Raw genomic sequence first — 19,192 nt, 5'->3', positions numbered from 1 at the left:
TTTAGTTGATATATTAACTTACAGAGTCATGGGTCGTCTTCTTTGTCTTTGAAACTTGTGTAATTATATATTTGATTAGTGTTTTACGCGCTAGTGCAAATAATTTATTTGTAAAACATTATGGTGCGTGAACACCGGGGAGACCTCGGTGTGAAATACACGACAATCGTACAGCAAGAAGTGGAAGCCAGCATATCTTTGAAAATTCAATGAAGCTGGATTAGCTAAAACGTTTCATATCAGTATCACTTTATTTTTTTATTATTAAGGTCTTGAATATGCATGAGTGAAAAAACATTATTGATTAGCATATAAGATTACACGATTAACATTACTTTGATTGGTTATATGTCACAATTACATTATTACATTATCACCACTGAATATACTGCATTCTATACTACAAACAATTTTAGATGAGAATATTAAACACAAAAAATTAATTAAGCAATTTTAAAAATTAACAGATAAACAGCCTTGTGATGTTCCGATCTTCCATGGCACGGGCAAAACATTTTTCCCTTTCCGATACATCAGCTGTCAACCCGGCCTTGCCACTCTTTAAGATTCTTGCACAAACTACATGAGTCAAGGAAGTGAACGTGATCATGTATGTTTTACATCACACGGGGTTCAGGAATGACATAATCACTATGCATCAGTCTTCCTTGGCGGTAACACTTCTACTTCCATATCGGCAACCTTCGTGGGGTCAGAAACGCTGTAGGTCTGAAGTGAAGAAGACAACAATCACCTAGTTTTCCTCGGTATGGAATTCGGTATGTAAACTTAGAGACAACATCAACAACTGCTGGGTGAGGCGGGGAAAAGGGAGTGATTCAGAATGTATTGATTTATTTGACCTTGAAATTTCAAATGATGGCCCTATGAATGACTCCATTTATCTGAGGCCAGCGCACATTGATTCATCAGACTTCTCCAGTAGTATAATGGCTGCAACAACTGCCTTCTAAGAAAGAGAGTGCAATTTATACGCCATTCGAGAGATCATTGTTTTGTTTTGTTTTGTTTTTTTATCTGAGATAAACAACACCACATTAGAGCCGCAGTCATGGGAAACAAGCCAACCTTCAAGTGGACAAAGAAGGCAGTAAGCCTCTGAAATGTTGCATGTCATGTTTCGCTCTACAAAGCGTACGCTGTGTGATTTATCTGACAGACTGTTGTTGTTGGTGTTAAAATCCGAGACAAAGGCCATGGAATTACAATTCCATGAAAAAGCCGCGGTAATGAGAAACATGGTCACAAATTTATTACTCACTCCTTTTTTATTAACTCCACATCGGAGTAGCTTTAGTATCTTCTCTGGAAGACAAGGAAGGAAGGTGTCGAACACCGGACAGATCAAATCAGGGTTAAGGGAACTGGGTTTTGTGAAACCTTAAATGGAAAAGAAACAATGGGTAATGGCAAACTATTTATACGCGAACGTTTTGAAAATGATTTTTGTCCGAAATATATCCAACAAACAATATCTCAGTGTGAAACGGGCATTTCGGCTTGTAGGCAATTTACATATATTTGCTAACTTTATTCTTTGCTTCGATTGAACTTTATGTCGTGCGCACAATCCTTTCAGTAATATATTTATTTATTTGATTGGTGTTTTACGCCGTACTCAAGAATATTTCACTTATACGACGGCGGCCAGCATTATGGTGGGTGGAAACCGGGCACAGCCCGGGGGAAACCCACGACCATCCGCAGGCTGCTGGCAGACCTTCCCACTTACGGCCGGAGAGGAAGCCAGCATGAGCTGGACTTGAACTCACAGCGACCGCATTGGTGAGAGGCTCCTGGGTCATTACGCTGCGCTAGCGCGCTAACCGACTGAGCCACGGAGGCCCCTTGAGTAATATAAAACGATCAGGGTTATTGTGGGGAAAATGTCGCGGTAAATCACTGCTCTGTGTACCTGACACACAGCTTGACTCAGAGCCACAGAAAAATTAACAAAAGTTGGATTGGAGCCCAGAACCTCAAACAGGGGCCATTCAGCTGCATCCAGTACAACGCTATATGGCTAGTCTCGCTGCCTGTAAGACGGAGACGTATACCTTTAAACACGAATACATTGTACCCAAAAACGTTTTGAGAGTGTTGTCTTAGATCTGACTTTGCAAATACTATGTCCTTACCTGTGACAGCGCTAACGGCTAGTCCTACTACCGTGGTGGTAATGACGGCCATGAGAGAGTAGTATTGATAGGACACGCCATAAAACTGTACCAGCAGGTCAGGCTCAGTCCTGTAGATTTACCAACATAATGAAAAGCAGAAGCTTTTAAAGGAGTCTTAAGAAACAAGTAACTGGAGTTCTCCCTTTGAGAATGGCGATTTTCACTTGTATAAATGGCTGTATGATAATCCTGTTGTATTAAAAAACACATAAACATTTGCGCTCTGCATGGCATGAACTGTTTCTTGTCTGCTTTTCTAAACTATTACTGGCTTATTTCAAAATCCAAAAGATTGCTTTTTTCTTGTTTCCGGCTCGACCTAATGAGGCCTCCATGTCGTTGGTCAACAGCTAGAGTGAGTGAGTGCTTGGGGTTTAACGTCGAACTCAACAATTCATATGACGACGAAGGAATCCTTAGGATGCATGTACGTGTAATGTGCCTCTTTGTTGCAGGACGGATTTCCACCGCTCTTTTATCTAATGCTGCTTCAATGAGACAACTTACCGAAGGCAAGTAAGCCGCCCCGCCCGAGCCATTATACTGATACGGGTCAACCAGTCGTTGCGCTATCCCCTTCATGCTGAACTCCAAGGGAGGAAGTTACAACTTCCTCTTTTAAAGTCTTAGGTGTGACTCGATCCAGGATTGATCCTGGATCTACCCGTCCCGAAGCGGACGCTCTACCAACTGTGCTATCCGGGCCGGTCTCAACAGCTAGAAGACCTCCCGTTACTGTCCGTACTTACGTTGTGGAGTTAAATACGGGAAGTGTCACGTTGTTTCCGCATCCCACAATGCTGAGCGGAGATGGCGCTGGTTTTATAGGAGGTGTAAACACCTGTGCTGAAATCCCCACCCACAGCGTCAACGTTAGGCTGGACAACAAACCCGCACACGCCCCCTGGCGGATAAAACAAGGAACGTTACACAAGAAACCAAAACTCGTCCGCATATGTGCCTTGGAGTAGAAATAAAGCAAATTTTAAATTTTTATCCTCCGCCCTCCCCCCCCTCCCTACCCGGGGGAAAAATCAGAAGCATTAGGCTGAACAGCAAACCTGCATATGTCCCCTGTCGATGAGGGCTACCAACGCTAGGCTGGCAGCAAACCAGCTTACGCCTCCACCTCCTGACACAGAAGGCAATAAAGTGTATTGGCCAATACAACTTTTTACTTCGTACATTTATCATCGTTGTCTGCTTAGAGACATTTTATCAACTTGGGTCTAAGCTAGAAAACGCAATGTGTTAACTGTATATTATTCTAGACTGTTTTGTCCGTGCCTCTGTGCCACTTTGACTGATACAGGTGACTGTGACTATTGTGAAATTACACGAATCTTATGCTCTATAATTCTGACATTAACCTCTTTTCTCATTACCTCACGAGACTGTCAAAGGATGAGGACGGTGGCGGAAACATAGGCGCATTAGGCATAATTTACGAACTTTCCACGGAGTCTCATTCTAGGTTTTCTCCATGTATGCGCCTAAACATCTGGTCCAAATTTCAGTCCTGTGATGAAATGTTATCCGAACTTACGTATTTGTTTGCCCAAGGAAATAACATCCCCAATGTGAAGACGCCGAGAATTGGTCCTCCAATAATGCCAAACAATGAAATAGCTGTCTGAAAGGCAAAGAGGTTTACGTTCACACGTGGCCTGAACAGAAATACTTCATCCACATAAGTTAAGTAGACTAAAGTTGAACTCGCCTAAGATTTAAGATTCAAGGAAAACATTTGGGGGCATTTATCAGGCTTTACAAAGATTTCTGTTACACGTAGCTAACTGAAAGTATAAACCCGTAAAAATTTCCTTTAAACATCTAAAATAATAATCAAAGATTTTAGTCACTATTCACACCTCATGACCACGAAATAAGACGTCAAAAATAGAATATTATGTTGTTTTAATATATGAGTGCAATGTTTTATCAAGATCAGATTATCAGATTATTCCACATATAAACATCTCCGAGTGACCTTGACCTACCTGTAGAACACTACCCAGCAGAGAGGCCACATAGGTTAAACCCAGACAAACCGCTCCAACCACAACAGCTGGAAAAATAATAGACAAACCGCTCCAACCACAACAGCTGGGAAAATAATAGGAAAATTACTCACTTAACAGTGTCTTTCTTATAAATCTACTTCACATTTTTTGTTTAGAGGAAGTGCCAGTGTTTCCGATACCGTACCCCTAAATTATGCGATGATATGCAATGCGACATGATATCCAATCAGCACATTACTATAGAAGAAAAAAACAGAACATTTCGCACTTAGACATGTTTCGTTGGACGCAGGGATGCCATATATAGCAATGACAAATGTCTTGTTTCCTGTTGTGTTGTCAATTGCAAAACGATGCCGACTTGCCATGATAACCCGTCTCTATGAAAGTATTGACCTGAAAACGCAGCAGACATGTACGTCTGTTGGACAGGCGACCAAGCTAGATGCGCAAACCATGGTACCAATATCAAAAACATAAGAGGTGTAACTTCTTATCATGTATAAATATGACAGATGGAATTCAAATGACCGTTTATAAATGTGACAAATTTATAAAATGTGCCCATTAGATGTTTTTACAGCGATCAGGGCGGTTATTTTTCGGCTTCTTTCAACTGTAATTTTAATTGTCATTTTGGAATTTTGCCGTTACTAAAACACGATTTTTGTAGAGTGTTTTACTTCAAAGCGGTGCTATATAAAATGATCAGTCACATATCATATCCATTAACGATTCAAGGGCACAAAGGTCAGGCACACCGATAAGGACACACATGTAGGTGGTATGCATGTCATTGGTGAAGGCCCTGGTGAAAGAATAAAACTAAAGCAAAACTACTCATCTGTTATTATTGAACACGTCATTCTTATTGCTTTTAGTCTGTTTTCCATACTGTCTGTCATATTGAGCTAAATGTTATTCTGGCTGACAGGCTAGTATGGAATGTTAACTCCTATAACGGCCACCCATCCGATACCATGGTAAATTACTGCAAACATTGGGGAATATTTTGAATGGAAAGTCTCGGGTGGACATGGCCAAGCGAGCTTATCAGCCCTCCGCCCGGTACCATTGTAACTTACGAGGCATTACAGGTTATTTTGAGTCAAAAGTCGTGACCAAAGTTATGAGGCCTACTGGGGATAATGTGTATTGTATCTGAATGCAGTTCAGGTCTGAAAAAGACATTCCGAAAGCTATGCACATTTTTTGTCAACACCTTACTAAACTCACCATGACACACTTTTCTATTGAATAAAAAACGAGTTATACCACAGCCCTTCGACATGTAAAAAACGATAACATCGTCATGTTTAAATTGAATGAGATCTATTTTAATGACACGAAAGTCCGCCATGAAACTAAATAAGGTAATTATTTAAGGAACCATGTAGTGAGTGTTGAATTGAAGCTCATCCTTAATAGGTATCAGTAATAGGCATTGCCGGTGAATATTATGAAAGGCTTTAGCGAGAGAGTGGGATGAGAGATTAAAGATAGACCTCTGGGGCAAAAATTGTAATGCTATACAATGCTAAATTGTAATGTTATAGGGAGTTTGAGGACAGACTCGTGAGGACACTTATATTACTCAGTTGTAAGTCAAAGTCAGTTATTGATATTCCAAAACTCCCCAAAGCTCAATGCCAGGCTGCCCATAGGCTGCCGGGCGACCCAGAAGGGCGAAAAACTATAATGGTGCGTTCAGTTCAACATGTAGATCGTGACAATCAATAGCCCATCTGCAGCCCGTAAACTGCTCCCTGGGAAATCGGCTCAGTGATCTGCCTAGCCACCCTCCACTTCTGGCCCATCTTCGTTATGAACTGTCGAATCGCATAAATACCTCCCGACTAACGTATTCCTTGAAAATATGAAAAATAATTATTTCTTTCCCAAAACAAACTCGAATGGGTGATTGCTTCGCAACGCTCAGTGACAACATTTTCTCATTTTTCCGAGTTCCCCATTTACTGTGGTATTGTATTAACTGACATATCTGACCATTTTTCTATTTTTCATTTTAACCGGGATAAACTCTTTACAAAAACACCAAATGAAGCATTGTTTGGCAAGAAGAAACCAGGCGTCCTTGAACTGCTTAGGGAAAACTTCGAAAGCCATGACTGGATGGACGTTTTAAATTACAATAATGGTGATGAAGCATTTAATATCTCTTCTGATCACTTCCACAAGACGTATGACGAATGTTTTCATCTTGTTAAATCTTCACAAGGCATGCCTACCATACATAAACCATGGGTTACCACTCGTGTTCTTAGTAACAACTTTTCACGGAAATGCCTTATGTCCTCTAAATCTGAAATATCCGCCCGTCCTTAATCGTCAGATGGTCCACATGGACAATAAACTAACTGGTTGTAAGAAGTGCAATCTTTCAAAAACATTCAACACTGACGGAGAAAGAGAATCTGACAAGCAGCTTATCGCACATGCCTTTGTTTTATTTATTTTAATTAAAATAAAATGAACAGCGAACTTGAAATAGTGTGAGTATGGCTTCATGCAATCAGACTTTCTCAAAGTATAGGAAATAATTAAGTCATGTATATTAGTCCTCATAAGAAATCAGTAAGATCAATTCTTCCCAATGGTTCTGATATTATCCCTGTTAGGAAATTTGAATTCCGGGGCAAAATGTTTAATTACAAACTCATTTGGGTGCCCCATATTGAATATGTTTCAAAAACTTTCCCAAACTATTGGTGTCCCAAAACACTTACAGAAGGCAGTGAATAAGAAAAGTTCGGAATTTAAACAGATTGCCACTTGAATTGAAATCCATTTTGTCCATTTCTTATTAGAAGTCAGACCTGACAGATTTTCTCTGCATCTAAATTATTAATATGATTGCCTTTTTAATCTGTTAACAATACGATGTTTATATACTTGCACTCCACCTGTCGCCATTGCAGAGTACATTCTTTCAAATGGGATAGAACATGTCCTCACAGGACTATATTCCCTCCAGATTAATGTTTATATGGATGGCTATATGTCATTTCCACATTTATCTCATAAATGTTCATTTTTCTAGGTAATAAAGGCATGACATATCGTTGTGATATGCACCACGTGTAGTATAAATTCCGACATTTTGATTGGTCCGTGTATCTTTTAATTCATCGAATCGACTAATGAAGGCTCTACAGGCACTACTTTTTTTACAACTTTTTCTTGTCGTCTGCAAATGTCAACATGGCCGACTTTCGACCAGGAGATATCGTAAAAATTTACCAAAAAGGACTCGACAGAGTTATAAATGTGCTAAGAGATAATTGAATGACTGTGGAACGGAAACGTCGAGTTGTCCATTATATTTATTAACATTATTCTATAGGCCCAAAACTTTGTGCTTCGCTAATTTTGTAATTATCCAGATGAAACTAATAATAGTACCGTACTTAAATTTTGTTAGAAATCAGTACTCAGTACACTGTTGCGCTTGTTTAAGCTTCGTTAAGTTAAAATGTCAGTTGTAAGTTGCACGGCACGTGTAATTTGTCTTTTTTTAGACGGTAATTCTTTCTGTAGTAAAATGTAATGTTTTCATTATAAATATTAACGTATTGAACGATATATTGTATAAAGCAAACTTTTGACATGTTTAGTGTGTAAAAAAAGCCATCATGTAAATAAATTTTGTCTGTACTTTATTATACTCTGCAATGTACTTGTCACTTACTGATGACGCTTGTCTGACAGCAACCTGAGGATGGTCGTGGATTTCCCCTGGGCTTGTGCCCGGTTTCCACCCACCATAATGCTGCCCGCCGTCGTAGAAGCGAAATATTCTTTAGTGCGGCGTAAAACACCAATGAAATAAATAAATAACTGATGACGCTTCACTTGGCCTATATATGGGATATCACTACGCGGTTAGACGTCTGCACAGTTTCCGAAAAGTTTAAATCGTAATGATTTTTTCCGGTATTAATTTTCAATAAGGCATTTATAGGATAAATGTGATATGAAATTCGTGACCCTCGATATAAAATTTATTAAACCCGAGAAGTAGTTTGCATTTGTTCCTCACCTGAGGTTCGGAATAAATGAAAACTACTACTCTCTTTTAATAAATTTGATATCTTCCGGTTACTCATTACATATCCTCTGTGTATCTTTCTGGTGAATAAAATAAATAAATAAATAAATAAATAAATGTGCACATAATCTTCCTGAAACTGTGGGTTTTGCAATGATTACATTTATCTGATATTACAAGTAGCTTTTCTTACTTTGAAATATTTGTGGATAGAGAAAGGAAACAAAGTTTACGTCAAAAAGAATCACTAATGTTACATTACTTTGCTATGACCTGTACACATTAGTTACATTACTTTGCTATGACCTGTACACATTAGTTACATTACTTTGCTATGACCTGTACACATTAGTTACATTACTTTGCTATGACCTGTACACATTAGTTACATTACTTTGCTATGACCTGTACACATTAGTTACATTACTTTGCTATGACCTGTACACATTAGTTACATTACTTTGCTATGACCTGTACACACGGCATGTTTGAAGGACTCTGATACCGACACAACTTTACACACTCACCTAGAATTTTGACGACCACAGAGGCTCTGCTCTCTTTCATTTTAGGGGCAATGTACAGATAAATGACGTCTTGCAATATGACAGCCGTGATGGCGTTCAGCCCGGAAGATACTGTGCTGTAAAATAAGGCCAAATGTGTACGCTTATCCTCATTACTGCATTAGATTCATCAATTAAAAAGAGGAGCCTCCGTGGCTCAGTTGGTTAGCCCGCTAGCGCAGCGTAATGACCCAGGAGCCTCTCATCAGTGCGGTCACTGTGAGTCAAGTAAGTAAGTGGCCGTAAGTGGGAAGTTCTGACAGCAACCTGCGGATAGTCGTGGGTTTTCCCCGGGTTCTGCCGGGTTTCCTCCCACCATAATGCTGGCCGCCGTCGTATTAATGAAATATTCTTGAGTATGGCGTAAAACACCAATCAAATAAATAAATAAATCAATTAAAGAGAAATAATGTATATTGTTTTTGAAGACAGGTCTTATAAAAGTAAAATAATTTTTATGAGTTTTAAGTTAATTTTTTTTTTCTACGATCAATTGCTGGGCAGTCGCTATGTTTTCAATGATGTTATATTAATAAATCCACCTCATCTAAAGATCTCACCATATACAGGACTACACCGAATTGCCTTGTATGCTACCTGCGGATCAAACCCATTCCACAGAGTACAGATACGTTGAAACTGAGGTGATTATAGATTGGCAGAAAATTTGTGCAAGTGCCAGTATAGGACTGGAATAGGTCGTCTATTTCTTTAAAGACGTTGTACTAATGTCTCTGTATTTGGGCTGAGATTGTCTCCTTACTGAGTGATCTTGTCCAACATGAGAATTACCTGAGGGCTCCGCTGAAGATGCAAGCCACGAGCAACCCTGGTATTCCCGGGAACCTGCCTAAGGTGTCCATCACAAACAAGGGGACGATCTGTGACATGATAATAAGCACGAACAGATTTATCCAGTCTTCTGACATGTCGCTTTAGACGATTCGGTGTGACACAAGAACACGTGGGACAAGATACTGTCCGCATATGTACGTTGTTTGTTGCATTAATCATGTTGCTGGTTTTGAATTCATCTGCCCTTGTCAGATTGTGTGGCACTGGTGACAGTCGTGTAAAAGGGGATAACTTGTTGACCGTGGAGGGGCGTTCCATTTCCAAAGCAACTATTTATCCAATATTTGATTTGAGCTTGAGGTTATTTCTACTGTCAATCCGCGGAGGAGTTAACAGCTCAGAACTGAATCATGTCAAGTTGAGGTGTTTGATGTTTGGAGTTGAAAATAGGAAGCGTAAGGTGTGCATCTTAGATCTTATTTAATCAAGCAAAGGGAAGAAGTCTGGCCTTTCTTATGTAACAATTTTAAAATTTTACTGGCTGAATGATTGCAGCATAATGTCACCTTTGTAGTATCACAGCCATATCGTGGCGCCAGTATGTTTACACCACAAAATAAGAAATACTTTCACAAACAAGATGACATTACGACGTCAATTCGTAAAGGTTCGGCAAATAATTCGTCGAAGTGGAAAGGGGGCTTAAAGCTGTCACTGCGGGACGAAGTGCAAGTTAGCAGGTGAAATGTGCTTATCTACTCAACCATTTCGGCTTTCATTTACAACTACGTCTTTCGTAGAGTAACTCGGGACACATGGTCAGTTACATCTCGTGTACGTAAACTTATTCTATATCATTGGTAAAGTGACAAAGAGAGCGTATTTCACGTCTTACATTTGGTAACTATCACAATGTCCTCGCTGCTCTGACTTTACTGTGTATAAGGTAGTCGTTTCTACTGTGCCCATCAGTATATGATTGGTTTTAGCAGGTGCTGCAAATATCCGTCTGTTTTTGTTTGGTTTTAGATGTTCTCATGATATTAAGCCCCCTTTCCACTTCGACGAATTATTTGCCGAACCTTTACGAATTGACGTCGTAATGTCATCGTGTTTGTGAAAGTATTTCTTATTTTGTGGTGTAAACATACTGGCGCCACGATATGGCTGTGATATTACAAAAGTGACATTATTATCGTGTTTGTATTCGTAGTCTTCCCTAGTGATTCATGAGTGATCACAATGAATTAGTGATTTGTTTTTCATGTCGGCAACAAATTTAAAAAGCTCTAAAATTTCGTAAATGGACTGTAAGCAGGTACCCATGGCTATATGTATATCGTAACGGTTGTCAAAAACAGCCGATGAAGGCAGAGTAGATACGAAATACTTGCGAATCATTTTTAATCATTCGTTTTCCCGTTATACACGGAATACGGAGATCGTTATCGTTCTTTTGAAGTTCTTCAAAAATTCAAAAATTTGTCGTAAAGATGGCGTCATCATCTTAACGTTTTCGGATCACGTTCGTGACTGTTGTAAGCCTGTCGTGAAATTCACGCCAATTTACCTTTTTCAGCACGACGCAAGACGAATCTCTCGTCGTAACTGTTCGGTGCAACATTTGGCTATCTGGGAATGGGGTTTTCCTGAAGCATATCTCTCCATACATATCCATCACCACGCAAGATTATCGCCTATATATTTCACTTCAGATGTGAAATAATTGAAACCTTATCACCCGTATGCACTCAGCTTGACTGACGGCACACACATAGACCGAATATGCCTATAATGTAAACAAAATACTAGCGTACCTGATCGAAAGACTGTATTTTACCGCTAAGGCTTGGGTCACACGTGCTGTAGTAGGCAAACATGACCACACCGATGAGAACGTAAAACATCCCTGCGATGACCAGGCCAGGCACGTTCAGCCAATAAGCTCTGAAAGATGAGACGGCAAAGCAAGATTAGTATACCTGGCCTCGAGATCACAAAGCGATCTTTGGCTTATGTCAAAGTTTCAGCTATTAAAAATTGTATGTTTCTTTCCGTTGTTTCCGCTGAAATTTGTTTTACAATAACTTATACAGAATTTAAGTTGTCAAGCAATAGTTTGACCTTGTTATTCAAAATTTATTTAAAATAACAAGTTTAAAGCGATTTGGAATTTGAACGCCGGGGCCTGGGGTGTGTTTCACAGTCATGCATTTTGGCTAATGTTCAAAACTATAACCCTCGGGCGATATACATGCATTCATCATCAGCAACACCAATATACATTGCTCAAACATATGTGACGAAACGTGGATGAGATTGTGTAACCACTGGACAGATGAAGCGGTGAAACTTAAATCGATTTCTTGCATATGTTTATAGGTTTAGTTGAGTTAGAATCGCGTTGTAAAAACGGTCTCTGTACTCCTCCCAGGACCATCCAGCCTAGACAACAATCACCCCACCCTCAGACCACCCCAACCTTCTCCTCTTCACGTTTGGTCGGTAGCCTAACAACCTGACCAAGGAAGTGCCGTGATCCGGTCTCTCTCTCGCTGTTTCGGATGCGGCTTTAAGTGAGGAGGTCTGTCAGATACCCGCCGATCGGTAACTCCAGTTTTATCCCCCATAAACCGAACGGCCGTCACACATGAATAGATGAAGACGTCTCGAGTACGTCAGTTATAACCAACTGTATAAAGTCGGATCCCGTATCTAGCTTTCATAAGGGTACGTCCATGCACGCATATTTGTTATTAAAACACTGTTTATTTTCTGTCGCATGATATGTATTCCAAGTAAAGACGTTATATGTTTAAGTCTATCTGAATATGTCAATGGCTATCATTACGGACTAGATATAAACCCTTACAGCTCAGGTTCGACTTACAGCTGAGCTTTCTTCAGAGTTGGACAGGCACATGCCCGCTGTACCTGAGCCTGGTTTGTCCCATACACGGCCAGAAACGTAAACGATCCCCCAACCACCAGTGACCAGAACGTATGACGGATGGTCGGGTCCCCGTTAAAACTTCAAACAGAACAGAAAACAGACAGCAGGAGATCCATGTAAATGATGTAATAAGTTAAAGCATGACTGAATTATCATGCTTCATGCACGTTTTCAGAGCGTACAAGGTAAAACAGAATACATTCAGTTCTCTGCAAAGCTGTCTAGAGTTCAACAAATATTGAGAGATGTTAGACTGCAATGGTTACAGTGATACTGTGGCGTTAAAGAGCTGTGTGGACAGATCATTTGGAAGCTGTAAAACTGCGTGCAGTTCGAGTTCAGAGTTTCCTTCTGTCATAGATGTATATTTTAGTAGATTGCTACATAGTTACGTCGAAGGTATGAAATATATTGATATCAATTTCCGGAATTTCTCTCGCCTATCTGGCTACATATAATCGCAGTACTGCCATAAACGAGTTCTAAAACTAATTAGGTGCCGTTCCTGCATTTTTTGTCTTTCTGAAGACAAGAGACTTTTTCTGGAGCCAGAATCTCTATCTAAATTTGGCTCTCTCTTGAAATCAAGAAGTATTGCAGATACCTGGAAAACGCCGTGTTCTTTCCCCAGTGTATATTTCTGGTCATGTTTACATATAAGAAAACCGTGTTTATTAATTCATTATTCAGACACTTGCTTCATTTCGATCTTCAATGTACAGGTATCCTGTTTACTAGAATTCATTTACCCTAACTCCACTTGGGCAGCCAAGGTTTAAAACCACATACATGTGACACTTGTGCCATGACTGTGTGACACTTGTGCCATGACTATGTTACACTTGTGCCATGACTATATTCACCTCTTTGCATCAAACATTCAAATGCACTCTAAAAATGAAGTTGTTTTTTCACGTGATTAATTAAGCTCCCGTATTAATTTGTTGTTTCACCGTACCCATACACTTACTCTGCAATTCGAATCCTGCCCTTCTCGTTGGCTATACTCCATGCATTGGCCAGACCTCCTGTTTCCAGTGAGCCTTGGATTAGCAGAGCGATGAGGCCAGCCAGGATAATCAGCATCTGGAGAGAATCTGTCCACACCACTGCCTTTATACCTCCCTGCACAAAAGAGCGGTGCCATCCAATTATGACATATTACACAGATTCCATCTATTTCACTAACTAGAAAAATGTATTAATATTATTATTATGTTTAACGAAGAAATTGTTAATACATATACGAGTTTCTTACGTCCAGCTGTGTAACCTGTGTGGCTTCTAATTATTGTATGCTTCAGCCATCACACTGAGGTAAACCGTTAACCATGTCCGTGTCAACGTGTGAATGCGAAGTGCAAGTAAGTGCACTTCGTAAAACCTGGGATTGTTATAGACGAATCTGAATCCCAGATAAAACTAACCCCACTTGCACCTGATGCCTAGACACCTAACATATACCTGGGTCTTACTGGGGAATTTTGATGACAAATCCGAAAATCTTTTCGAAAGCTAAGTGAACCCAACCAATTAACAAAACCTTTTAGGCCGTTCTCTACCTCTACTTGTCATGTATATACGTCTAACTGAAAACCACTGTCAAAATACAAAATGCAACCAGTCTATCAGTAAACCTACATGTACTCCTTAGATGTGGATGATATCAAACTTACAACTGTTGTGTAGAAAACACACAGGGCTCCCACCACTATCACAACTGGCCACAGAGGCAGCCCTGTCACTGAAAGGAAGAAACAAAAGGTATAAGGAGTTTTTCATCTCTTTGATATCGGTATAAAATATAGGTGCCCGGGGAAAACCACCGACTTTTGGCAGGTTGGTGAAGAACTTCTCCATGGTGAGAGACAAGTGGGCATGAATGCACGTTACAATGTACAAACTGTTACACTGTACAAACTGTTACACTGTACAAACTGCCACACAAGTGTCGTCCGCCAGGTTTTGTCATCTAGACTATACAATCTTCGCCCACTGCTTATTGTCACCTAGACCCCACAAGTGTCGTCCACCGCTTATTGTCACATAGGCCCCACAAGCTTCGTCCACCGCGTAATGTCACCTATGCCCCACAAGCTTCGTCCTCCGCGTATTGTCACCTAGACACCACAAGCGTTGTCCACCGCTTATTTTCACATAGACCACACAAGCGTCGTCCACCGCTTATTGTCACCTAGACACCACAAGCGTTGTCCACCGTTCATTGTCACATAGACCCCACAAGCGTCGTCCATCTTTAATTGTCATCTAGGCCCCATAAGCGTCGTCTACCGTTTATTGTCACCTAGACACCACAAGCGTCTTCCACCGCTTATTGTCACATAGGCTCCACAAGCGTTGTCCACCGCTTATTGTCACCTAGGCCCCACAAGCGTCGTCCGACGTTTGTTATCACCTAGACGCCTCCAGCGTTGTCCACCGCTTATTGTCACTTAGATACCACAAGCTTCGTCCACCGCTTATTGTCACCTAGACACCACATGCGTTCTCCACTGCCTATTGTCACCTAGGCCAAGCCAACAAGCGTCGTCAGCGGCTTTTTATCATCTACAATTATCACAATTGTAGTCCAACGCTTATTGTCGTCTAGACTATACAATCTTTGCCCACTGCTTATTGTCATCTAGACCCCACAAGCTTCATCTACCGCTTATTGTCACATAGGCCCCACAAGCGTCGTCCACCGCGTATTGTCAACTATGCCTCACAAGTGTCGTCCACCGCTTATTGTCACCTAGACACCACAAGCGTCGTCTACCACTTATTGTCATATAGGCCCCACAAGCGTTGTCCACCGTTTATTGTCACCTAGACTACACAAGCTTCGTCTACTGTTTATTGTCACCTAGACAACACAAGCTTTGTTCACCGCTTATTGTCACATAGGCCTCACAAGCGTCGTTTACCGTTTATTGTCACCTATACCCCACAAGCGTCGTCTACCGTTCATTGTCACCTACACCCCACAAGCGTCGTTCACCGCTTATTGTCACCTAGACCCCACAATCGTTGTCTGCCGTTTATTGTCACCTAGACTCCACAAGCGTCGTCCACCGTTTATTGTCACCTAGACCCCACAAGCGTGGTCCACTGCTTATTGTCACTTATGGCCCACAAGCTTCGTCTACCGCTTATAGTCACCTAGACTCCACAAGCCACATCCACCTTTTATTGTCACCTAGACACCACAAGCGTCGTCTACCGTTTATTGTCACCTATACCCCACAAGCGCCTTCCACCCCTTATTGTCACCTAGACACCACAAGCGTCGTCCACCGTTTATTGTCACCTAGACCCCACAAGCGTGGTCCACTGCTTATTGTCACTTATGGCCCACAAGCTTCGTTTACCGCTTATAGTCACCTAGACTCCACAAGCCACATCCACCGTTTATTGTCACCTAGACACCACAAGCTTCGTCCACTGCTTATTGTCACCTAGGCATCACAAGCGTCGTCCACCGTTTATTGTCATATAGGCCCCACAAGCGTCGTCCACCGTTTATTGTCACCTAGACCCCACAAGCCACATCCACCGTTTATTGTCACCTAGACACCACAAGCTTCGTCCACTGCTTAATGTCACCTATGCCCTATAAGCTTTGTCCGCCGCTTTTTATCACCTAGGCCACACCCAGGCCCCATATAAACTTTGAGAGCACGATGAATTGGCAAATTCCCTGTGATTTTTTACTTGGAGATTAGGGTCAATTTCAATATTATTTCATAATCATAAAGATTTCTTTAATAGCAGTTCGATCTTCCACTAGGGTTGGCTCACCGTATAACACCGAACAGCGAATATCCGCGTATATTTTACAAAAGACGATAACTGACGTGTAAGCGTTTCGTGCGGAATTACACATATTCATGGAATTTTCTTTTTAATATTTCTGTAGTTAGGCAAAGCTTCATAAAAGATGTCTAACAATTTTCATTAAATAACTTTGTGGATGTGGTATAGAATAGGAGAATTTACTGCTCCACACCCAAGAACAACAAAAACTCAGTGAGTCAGCACTGAGGAACCAAGATGATCGCCACATTCCACAATGTCGTAGTGTCATACAGATGTAGTCAGATAGTGCTATACGTAGCTGTACTGTTTTACATGGCTGTAGTTTCACATCGCTGTACTATTCTACATAACAGTAGTGTATCACGTGGATGTAGAGTTTCACATCGCTGTAGTGTTTCACGCGGCTGTAGTGTTTCACGTGGCTGTAGTGTTTCACATCGCTGTACTATTCTACATAGCAGTAGTGTTTCACGTGGATGTAGTGTTTCACATGGCTGTAGTGTTTCACGTGGCTGTAGTGTTTCACATGGTTGTAGTGTTTCACATGGCTGTAGTGTTTCACATGGCTGTAGTGTTTCATGTGGCTGTAGTGTTTCACATCGCTGTACTATTCTACATAGCAGTAGTGTTTCACGTGGATGTAGTGTTTCACGTGGCTGTGGTGTTTCACGTGGCTGTAGTGTTTCACGTGGCTGTAGTGTTTCATGTGGCTGTAGTGTTTCATGTGGCTGTAGTGTTTCATGTGGCTGTAGTGTCTCATGTGGCTGTGTCTTTCAATTCAATATTTATTCACCAACACATGCAGTAAACATAATCATGGACAGTATAAATTGTCGGCGGGAATAAGGCTCAGTTGAGCCTGATATATCCCTATACAAATATAAAGACTAAAGCCATGTGACTGTAGTGTTTCACGTGGCCGTAGTTTCATGTGGCTGTAGTGTTTCACGTGGCTGTAGTGTTTCATGTGGCTGTAGTGTTTCACGTGGCTGTAGTGTTTCACGTGGCTGTAGTGTTTCACGTGGCCGTAGTTTCATGTGGCTGTAGTGGTTCACATGGCTGTAGTGTTTCACGTGGCCGTAGTTTCATGTGGCTGTAGTGTTTCACGTCGATGTAGTGTTTCAGATAGCTCTAATGTGTCAAAGTCTGCATACGTTCATTGCAACAAGATTGAGTAAAGTTACATATACGTTGTTGCTCTACATGTATGTGACAAGACTAAGTAGAGAGGATTACCTGCACTGAGTGCCAGTGCCGGCGCGTACAGCACAATGGCCATGTACATCAGCTACAAACACAAGAAGATAACACGTGGTTAACATCGAGAGAAATTTTTATGCATGTTTTTACTATAACTTCTAAAATGTATTTAAAAATTTTAGCACAAAATATATGTAAAAAACGACTCAGCTGAACGGATGGTTGTTTAAGGTCATAAATATAATCTGGAACTGAGTAAACTACAATCTTTCAGGAATATGATAACACGTTCATTTAAAATTGTACCTAGTATATTGTGAGTTAGTGGCCTATTTCATGTCTGTATAGTTTGACAGAGTATAGAACAGTTTGCTTTCTGTCACAAAACTTCTTCACTTGATATCTCAAGCATCTCAAGTACAGATCGCACTGTTAGACAACATTTAGGTAACACATTTCAGTTCAACTAAGCCAATATGCTGGACACCCTAATTATGAATGGATTAAAATGAATCAGGTAAAGCTAGTCTAAGACATCATCAGGTGTTCTATACAGCATTAGGCCAGTTACTTCGTACACTTACCTAACATTTCAACATTTCCTTTGCTCAGTTGATCATCCAGTGTTGTTTATCGTGCAGGCAACCGGCCCCTGACCAGAAAGGTCATGGGTTCGGAACCATTTCTTGGAGAATACTTGCCTTATACGGTGATTACTCCGAGCAGTCCATTTTTTTTCATGAAGCATGGGTGTGCACCGTCGTATCAGAGACAAATACTTAAGAACGGCGTTAAACATCAATCAGTAGAATAAATAATAGTTTTGTGACACGTATTTTGGTGTCAGTATTTATTCATATCAGTAGGGCTTGTATAGAAATGGGAATGACCGCTTCAGTATACTGAATACTGGATATATCATATCATGTTATTCTACAGGTAAGCTCCATCATACGAAAATCATCTGTATATATCCAGAGACATAATATACGTGACATATTTAGAAATGATAGCACGGTTACCATTTGCAAGCAGAAGATGATTGACGTCAATGTCCTCAAACCCCGGCTGAATCGCAACGACAGGTACTGGAACAGAAGCAAAGCTAAAGTGCCTTAAGAAGAAGTTGGTTGCAAACTTCAAATTAAATACGTTTAGCAGAAAATAACTTTGGCTGATGAATGGCTATCTTTAACTTGTTTTAGGCCCAAGACAAGGTGAGAGGATGGAATTCAATAAATGATAAAAATTTGAGCATCAGCTTTACAGTTTTATTTGCTTAATTATCTAGATATAACGCAATGTAGTCTTCATAAAGAAAGTAACACAGTTTCTTCAGTTTGTTTGCTTGGAAATTAACACCGGTGGTAATTTCATTCAAGTGGAAGTACTTGTGTTGAAGCATTAGGATAAAAGGAAAACCCAAGAAAACCAGTTATCATACAGTGACAAGTGTAGATGTATGGTAATCCCTGTGCACGCTACATACGCCACGAGTAGGACTTATAGACCGTAAACGTCCAATTTGGCCCAAGGCTTGTATTCGAATGTCTGTGTTCATGTCT

At 40.7% G+C, this 19,192-nt stretch overlaps 1 protein-coding gene across 1 annotated transcript in view; it reads right to left on the bottom strand.

The window, feature by feature from the left end:
• Positions 1–358: 358 nt before the first annotated feature.
• LOC135480367 (sodium-dependent multivitamin transporter-like) overlaps positions 359–19,192 on the bottom strand; it is a 19,787-nt gene continuing 953 nt past the window's right edge. Inside the window, exons 2-15 of the mRNA XM_064760197.1 lie at positions 18,650–18,741; positions 17,664–17,715; positions 14,285–14,352; positions 13,579–13,733; positions 12,546–12,686; positions 11,473–11,602; positions 9,653–9,741; positions 8,822–8,937; positions 4,202–4,269; positions 3,748–3,834; positions 2,951–3,105; positions 2,160–2,269; positions 1,283–1,401; positions 359–729 (exon numbers count right to left, since the gene is read on the bottom strand). Of these exons, the coding sequence (XP_064616267.1) occupies positions 652–729; positions 1,283–1,401; positions 2,160–2,269; positions 2,951–3,105; positions 3,748–3,834; positions 4,202–4,269; positions 8,822–8,937; positions 9,653–9,741; positions 11,473–11,602; positions 12,546–12,686; positions 13,579–13,733; positions 14,285–14,352; positions 17,664–17,715; positions 18,650–18,741 (1,460 nt within the window). The 3' untranslated portion in view covers positions 359–651. The remainder of the gene's footprint in view (positions 730–1,282; positions 1,402–2,159; positions 2,270–2,950; positions 3,106–3,747; positions 3,835–4,201; positions 4,270–8,821; positions 8,938–9,652; positions 9,742–11,472; positions 11,603–12,545; positions 12,687–13,578; positions 13,734–14,284; positions 14,353–17,663; positions 17,716–18,649; positions 18,742–19,192) is intronic.

This window comes from Liolophura sinensis, chromosome 13 (genome assembly GCF_032854445.1).
Source record: "Liolophura sinensis isolate JHLJ2023 chromosome 13, CUHK_Ljap_v2, whole genome shotgun sequence".
NCBI lineage: Eukaryota > Metazoa > Mollusca > Polyplacophora > Chitonida > Chitonidae > Liolophura > Liolophura sinensis.
The sequence above is the reverse complement of the archived record's forward strand: the minus strand, read 5'-3'. Positions and strand labels throughout refer to the sequence as shown.